The sequence below is a fragment of the Octopus bimaculoides genome, chromosome 3 (assembly GCF_001194135.2).
Source record: "Octopus bimaculoides isolate UCB-OBI-ISO-001 chromosome 3, ASM119413v2, whole genome shotgun sequence".
In the NCBI taxonomy this organism is placed as follows: domain Eukaryota; kingdom Metazoa; phylum Mollusca; class Cephalopoda; order Octopoda; family Octopodidae; genus Octopus; species Octopus bimaculoides.
Window position 1 is genome coordinate 102830262 of NC_068983.1, and position 8870 is coordinate 102839131.

The following is an 8870-nucleotide window of genomic DNA, read 5'->3' on the forward strand; positions in this document are numbered from 1 at the left end:
TATATATGAGTATTAAATTAAATTAGAAATTTTAGAAATGTAAATTCAAGATCACAAATATATATAATATACATCCAGCAGCAGTTCTGTACACATTTTTGATCTTGAATTTACATTTCTAAAATTTCTAATTTAATTTAATACTCATATATATATATATATATATATACATATATATACATTATATATACATTACACATATTGAGTTCTTATGTCAGTCAAAGTTGATTGTTTTGATGCCCTCCATAAAATGGTTTATGTTGAGAAGGGCATCTAACCATAGAATCTATGCCAAAGCAGACTGGATTTTGGTGCAATCCTGTGGCTTGCCAGCTCCTATCAATCTATCCAACCTATGCCAGAGTAGAAAACAGTCATTAAATAGTAATCAGGAAAAACATTTATTATTAAGTATGTGCGTCAGTGTACCTCTATATGCCTGTGTTGTCTATATTTGTGTCTATGTTTATACCAATCTAAAAAGTACTGTTCTTACTGATGTTGTATCCATTTATGTGATCTAGCAGTTTGTCAAATAGAGGCTGTCTTAATAAATACCTGACTGAAATAGGTACAGGGGCAATGCAATCAAATAGAATTTTTGAAAGCTTTGTCCCAAGCATGGCTGAAATCTAATGACTGGAACCAGTAAAAGCCCAAGAGGAAGTATAAAGTGTCCAAAAATGTTGTCCGTACATCTACAACCTAACTTTGATACTGACACACTTCATTTGCATCTGAGCTGTGAGAACTTACTTGGAGACAAATTGTACTGTGGTAACAATTTAATAATAGTGAAATATACTTACAACAGTCTTTTCCTCTAGTAATATTATTAGGCGTCCCTCCAGCACACTTGTCTGGTTCTGGGACGGAAACTCTCCACCGTCCTCCATACTGATCACACTCTGTGTACTCATAATGAAAGTCTTCCTGCAATGACAAGTTAAGTAAATGAATGACAGGCAATCAGTCAATAAAAATATTATCTTATTGTTAGTTATTGCAAATTTTAAAAGTTTCCATGGATGTTGACATTTCTGTTTATAAAGATAAGTTAACAGATACACATCACATAAAAACAAACAGTAGCCTAATTTCCCCTTAAATTACACCCTAATATCTTACAAAGGAAAAAAAAAAAGTATAAAGACACATTGAATAATGTGATCCTAGATACACTGAGTCCAGAAAGACTAAAAATGTGGGATGATCATGACAGGTCCACTTGATCAAAACTGACCCGGGGTTAAACAACAATAATAGGTTACATAGAACATGATTTTTCTTCTCCTTATCCCTAATAACTGTACTTCCTCACCTCTGCGGAATGACAACATAATTGTCCTTACATTAAACTTCTTAAACATGATCAGAGAAAACCTTCACTACTATCAGTCTTATCTTAAAAACAGAATGAGTGGAAACAAACATTTGACAACACTGTATCAAGAACTGGTTAATACAGGGCAATCTACAAGAGATAATAGTGTCTTTAATTTATAAATAACCAAATTACACTAAAGAAACTGAAATATATGTTTATGCAATGCCTATGTTGTCGTTACACTCAGGCCCAATGATATACAGATAGATATCTAAATATATTTTATTAATACCAGTTATTTACTCAAGTTTCATTTTATCTTTTATTTTTTTACTTGTTTTAGTCATTAAACTGCAGCCATGCTGAGGCACCACCTTCAAGAATTTTTTAGTTAAATGAATCAACCCCAGTACTGTTTTTTTTTTTAAGCCTGATACTTATTCTATTGATATCTTTTGCAAAACTGCTAAGTTATGTGAATGTAAACACACCAACACCAGTTGTCAAGCAGTTGTGGAGAACAAACACACACACACACACACACACACACACACACACATACAACAGGCCTCTTTCAATTACTGTCTACCAAATCCACTCACAAGGCTTTGGTTGACCATGAGGTTACAGTAGAAGACACTTGCCCAAGATGCCATGCAGTGGGGTAGAACCCAGAGCTATTTGTTTGGGAAGCAAGCTTCTTTCCACACAGCCACATTATTTTGGGGATATTCTTTTAACTTCATTTGCTTCCTTTTTTTTAAGTTCATAAGTGTCCAACAGAATTCAAAATGAAGTACATTAAGAGAACTTCAACATACAGCTAATTTACTTTTCTTTGTAAATGCATAGAAAATAAGTGAAGACATGAAGCTTAGTAAAAGTGTTTCAGTTCAAAGGAATATTGCTATGACATTAGTGTATTGACATCTACAGAGATCATCAAGCATTCATTCAGTATATAGCAGAGATTAAGTCATGTCATAAACTATCCTCAAGTACAAAAGATTAGTGTGTTTGTTAAACTGATGATGTGCACAGATTTTCAATGATTATAATCGGTTGAGTACTCAAGTCATATGTAACAGATCTAAGAATTAAAAGGCAAGTCTAATAAGATACAATAATAAGAGCAATGATTTATATGTTATCACCTGAAACATAGAGCATGGATAGCATACACTTTATGTTTTAGAGAAGATTTGAATCATAAAACACACAACTAATGCAAAACAATTGAGAACTGCGATCTGACTAATTCCTTCAGTGCATAGTGAGAAGGTATATTATTGGGAATTAAAGAGTAACAGAAAGGAGAAATGAGTAGATGAAGTATTGAGAAATAATCTATGAAGAGCAACACAAACGGTTGCAGTAATAATGTGATGGAGCAGAGATGGATCTAATGTAAACATGGATCCAATCTAACTATTAAGTGTTGATAGGCATCGTGTGGAGATACAGTTCAGCACTGCTAGAAGCAGATCACTATATAACTGGCTCATACTTTGTAAGCTTACAATGTGGAGCCCCCAAATCTTATCTACAGATTCAACTTGGAAAAAACTTGAACTCAAGCAGGTTAGATATACTGCACCAAGACAAAGTTTACAATGTTATTCCAATGACCCATCAGTTACAAAACATTATATTTAATGAGGATTACATTAGGTTAAATAATGTTGTAAATTAGTAATGAAGTTTATTTCATATTTAAAAGGAATTCTGTCCATAATAAACCTCTCTCCTTCTTTCTTTCTTTCTCTCTCTCTCTCTCTCTCTCTCTCTCTCTCTCTCTCCACATGAAGAAGAGATTGTATAATTACTATAATAAAAGTATAATATGATATGATAATATAATCATCAGAAACAAGAAATAATTGGTGAAGGGAGTTAAGATTTATTGAATATCAATTGTGATTGAATATTTATAAATGCAAAAGACTGTCTTGTTCAAGTCAGAAATTGGTTGAGAATGAAAGGCATTAATGTGTTCTTGCATGAGAAGATTAGAACAGTATAACAGTGTAATCTTTGAATGCTTAACAATAATAGTAGGTAGGATGTGGCCAATATTCAGAACAGCGTGTTCAATATATTGTTATAGTGTGAATAAATCTGTATTATATGGAATATCAATGAATTGTCTGGAATTCCAATGACCATTTTCAATAAATTTTATTGATACTTTTTAAAGGCTCCATAGAGCATCACAAAAACCTACAGATCAGGGAGCACTACATTGCAATCTTTAGAAACATTTATCGTAAGTCCAGCTGCTGTGTAAAGGTAGAAAATAGAAACAAATACTTTCACATCACCACCTAAATTCATTAACCTTGCAAACCATCACCATTTTTATTATTCTGCTAACTAGATTTCATCATGAAAAAGCAATCAACTGCAATGAATATGGAATCTGGTGAAGCCATAGTAGAGATATCAACTAATATGAGGGGCTGCTGAAAAGTTCCTGGCTTTGGGTAAAAGAAAATTATGATTTTATTCAACATATCCCCCTCTCTCAAGTTCACACACACTTATTGCAGTGATCCTTCAGTTTTTCTAAGCCCTGTAAAAGAACTCAGAAGATTGGGCCTCCAGCCAGGCCTTTCATGATACCTTTACAGCTAGGAACTTTTTAGCAGCTCCTCATAATTATTCATTGTTGGAGAAATCTAGAGACACTCTACAAGTGCTGACTCAGTAACTGAGAGACAAAGAAAACAAGTCTAAGAATGAACAGAGAGAAACAAAACTAAGGAAATTGGCCAGAAAACCAAGGAGCATCACCTTGATGATTAAAGAACAGCCTCTTAAAGACCTGAGCTGAATCATATACTTTGGCAATGTTCTGTACAAAGATAAAGATGATGAAACTGACATTAAATGCAAAATCCTAATAGTGACAGCAGTATTCTGGCAAATGTACTAATTTTTGGTCATGAACACACAGGACACTAACATCAAAATAAGTACCATTGTATATATGGCAAGTACTGATATTGATTTAATCAACTAAGCCCCTCCTTCATATTTCTTGTGTATGTACTAGAAATGATTATTATTGCAAGTGGTAATATACCATGAAGGTCAACCTTGTCTTCCATACTGTTCGGGGTTGATAAAGTAAGTACTAATTGAGCACTGAGATCAATGTAGTCAACTAGCCCCTTCCCGCCAAAATTCCTGGCCTTGTGCTTATGCTAATTGTTAGCATGCCGGGAAAAATGCTTAATGGTATTTCATTCATCTTTACATTCTACTGAATTCTACTGAAGCCAACTTTGCCTTTCATTCTTCCTGGACTGATAAAATAAGTACCAGTTGAACACTGAGGTCCATGTAACTGACTCATCCCCTCCCTTGAAATTGCTGGCCTTGTGCCAAAATTTGAGATCATTACTATTATTATTAGTAGTAGTAGTAGTAGTAGTAGTAGTAGTAGTAGTTATGGTGTTGGTCGTGATTATTTTAAATTACTTGTGAATTTTTGGTGGGGGCTTTTCAACGTGTGTCATTGATAAAAAGATTAGTTGCACACTTTGCTGCATGAGATAATTGCAGTAGCAAACAAGTGACTGACTGACGATTTGCCAGTAAGTACGGTAGTAATTAGTCTGATATGACTGAGTGATTACTCGCAAGAGAAACTACTGAAATATTTCATTTCTTGTTAAACATTTCTGGCAGAAGGCCAAGGCAACACTTCGTTTCTCTTTTTACCATATTTGGAAGTTGTTCAGTAAGATTTGAATTTACAAAGACACTGGTATTATTTGTGCAATACACTTTATTGGAAACAAAATTATCATACATGACTTACAACTTCCAATTTATAAGGAAATGCGTTAATATTTTTAGTGTTTCTTTAATAGGTGCCACATAGTAAGAAGTTTACTCCACAACTACATGGTTGCAAGTTCAGTCCTACAGTATGACACCTTGAACAAATGTCTTCTACAACAGCCCTGGGTCAACCAAATCCTTGTGAATGAATCTGATAGACAGAAACTGAAAGAAGCCCTGTGTGTGTGTGTGTGTGTGTGTGTGTGTGTGTGTGTGCATGCGTGCGTGCAAGTGTGGAAACACAATATGGCTGACAAGAGAGTGAGATAAGTGAGTCAACAGGATCTGAGTTGTGAAAGGTTAAGACCAGCCAACTGTTGTTGAGCTCCTGGGCAGCTCTAACTGAGCAGCAGTCTAAGCATAACCATTGCCTTTTTTTATTACCATTTTTGGCTTATCTACAATTAAGTTATACAATATACCCATCTCATCTTTTTCTAAGTCAGTAAGTTTTGATTTGAAAGAGATTGGGTTGTTATTTGTAGCAGGTTAAGTGACTGCATAAAGCAGGCACAGGCAACCTCTTTGCAAGAAGCAGACCACATGAGATGTGACTCATCATAAGGCAGGTTGCATTACTAAAAAGACTCAATGTAATTCTAATTCATAAATATTGTTTCTCATGTAGCTAGGTGTGCCAGTCAGAAAATCACACAGGCCACAGTTTACACCTGACAGGCAATAGAGGCTCCATTGTTGGCTCAGATTTAAAAAATGTAAAAGATATGTTAAATATGTTAAAATATGTTTAAAAAATGAAAAAGATACATTAAATAAAGCATGGCCTTTTAGCATTTAAACCAGCCCTATCCAGCCAAAATATTCTTTTTGTTTTATGTTCAAACAGGCCAAATACAGTCTCTTGCACCTACCCTACAATGACAATGTCATGCTAAAAGTAAAAAATCTCAAAATCGAAATCTCAAAGCTACAAAATATGGTGTAGTGGTTAAGAGCGCGGGCTACTAACCCCAAGATTCCAAGTTCGATTCCAGGCAGTGACCTGAATAATAATAATAATAATAATAATAATAATAACAATAATAATAACAACAACATTGAAAAATACCTTAGGAATGAGAACCCAGGTTTGAAATTTGCCCAAGATACCTGATGAAAGCTAGAGGGTATATCAGCCAAAATGTTGTGTTAACAACAAACAAGATGAGGACAAATATCTGTCAAATTTAAATAATGTACATAATTCCTCATCTCTTCAATATAGAACTGAATGTATGATTAATTCAAAACAATGTGAATCAATAAGCTTTACATTTGACAAACTAATCTGTATGCTAAAGGGTAAAATCAACCCCTCTACCATTTCAGCCTGTGAAGGCACATGGCTAAGTGGTTAGAGTGTCAGGCTCACAATCTTGAAGTAGTGAGTTTGATTCCTGGACCAGACTGTGTGTTGTGTTCTTGAACAAGACACTTTATTTCATGTTATTCCAGTTTACTGATCTGTTGAAATGAGTTGCAATGTCACTGGTGCCAAGCTGGATCAGCCTTTTCCTTTCCTTTGGATAATATTGGTGATGTGGAGAGAGGAGACTGATATGCATGGCGAGTGCAGGTCCTCCCATAAACAACTTTGCCCAGACTTGTGCCTCAGAGGGTAAGTTTCTAGGTGCAATCCAATGGTCATTCATGACCAAAGGTGGTCTTTACCCTTTACCCATTTCAACCACCTCACCTCTTGGGTTACAAACAGTTACCAGTGGATATTCACCAGTATAGCTATGTAGCTTATGAAACATTATTTTCTGAGTTCATTATATCACTCTGTCAAACAGACTTGCTACACACTGTTGCTACACAATGCATTTCCTAGCATTGTCATAGTTTTCAAATAATGCCACCCTGCTAGGCCGGCAAGTTAACATTCCCCCAGAACAGAACACAAATCCATCGCAGGGTTACCAATTTACAGCTGAGTGGGCTAGAGCAACATTAAATAAAGTGTTTTGCTCAAGAACATGACCAACTACCATTGTGGAAATTAAAACCATGATCGTGCTATTGAATCAGCAATATCCTAACTGCTAAGCCATGTGCCTTTCTAAATTAATAACCATAAAATCTAGACTGTTCTGTCTTATCACAGTCCAGTTCAATATTTTAGCTTATGTATTTTCTAAAACCATTTTCATTTGTAATGTTGTTGTCATCTTACAAAAAATTTAACTACATACATTTGGTGTGTATTCTAATGCAGAATAGCAAACATTTAATCATGGCAAGAACTAAAGTCTGTTACAGTTTCTATCCATAGTATACATTATTTTGTGAAATTTCCCAAATGGTGTCTCGTCCAGACTTTGTAGCAAAGACAGAAGACAGCAACCATTAAGCTCTCCATTGTCTTCAAATCCACACATAGCCAACTTAAGTCAATTTGACTTAAGCTTTTATATATGTGTATGCATCTCTTTCTCTCTTGTATACGCATACATGCATACAATGTGTGCATGTATGCATATATGTATATAAACTACTCTCTTTCATTCCCTCTCTAATGCTCTCACATACCTATACACAATCCAGACACTCAAATGTATCATATAGCTGTATGTCTACTCTCTCTCTCTCTCTCTCTGATATACACAAATGTGTGTAATGTATTATGTGTGTGCGTGTGTTGCTCTCTCTCTCTCTCTCTCTCTCTCTCCCTCTATATATATATATATATATATATATATATATATATATATTATTCTCTTTCACTTCTTTTATGCCCACACACACAATCTATGCACATATATATTTTATATATGTATATATTCACTCTCTTCCCCCAATTCTCTCTCTCTCTCTATTCAATATCATTATTATTTAAATCAATGCGAGGCACAACAATTCAGTGAAGAAGATATACTTCGTTATTTGCAGTATTATAGATATACTGTTATTGTTGTCATTGTTGCTGTTGCTATTATTGCTTCTAAGAGCTGTTAGACGAATTCATATCATGAGAAATGGAGATGGGGGGGGGGGGTTAGTTTAAATGTGAATCACGGCATTCCCTAGATAAAACAGAAAGAAGCCCCTATACCACTTCACCAATTTCAACCGAGCTATATCAATACATATATATATACATGGTAAGGTTGTGGGTAAAAAGACAGGTGATCTGATAAGGACACTAAACACTACACAATGTTGTCTTTACTATCATATAAGAAAATATCTATAAAAACATCTGGAGTTTTACAGCAAAATTCTTGCCTTTATAGTCACTTTACATGAAAGTAAAATAGAAATCCTTATTTCAAAAATATATTAATCATACCTTTTGCAATATTTGGCTTTCCTATGAAAATAAAATGAAGTCAGGAATATGGTGATAGCTGCTTAATGAAATAATGAGAAATGTAATTTCATTGTTTATTTTAGACTAGATTTAATTAACTGAATGTTACAAAATGTGGTAGACTTGCTAGAAACTGTAGCCAAATCTTCCTCAAATAAATAATACCCTATCTCAAGAATGCAGTGGTTAAAGTATTAAATACAATATGGCTATTAAAAAAATAATATGAGATGGGCATGACTGGACAGTCCTTAACCATAGGCCTGCTGGATCATGACTGACATGGGTCTGTGTAGCATCAATCACAAAGTCAACTCTCCTTCAAATCATTATATCTATATATATATATATATATATATATATATATAAAAAAGAGTTTGT

At 34.3% G+C, this 8870-nt stretch overlaps 1 protein-coding gene across 3 annotated transcripts in view; it reads right to left on the bottom strand.

Annotated features, from left to right (window-relative positions):
• Positions 1–8870, bottom strand: part of LOC106872305 (endosome/lysosome-associated apoptosis and autophagy regulator family member 2) — a 122187-nt gene that overhangs the window by 91437 nt on the left and 21880 nt on the right. For all 3 annotated transcript variants that reach the window (XM_052966396.1, XM_052966394.1, XM_052966395.1), the window contains exon 2: positions 810–933. In XM_052966396.1, coding sequence (XP_052822356.1) covers positions 810–933 — 124 coding nt within the window. The remainder of the gene's footprint in view (positions 1–809; positions 934–8870) is intronic.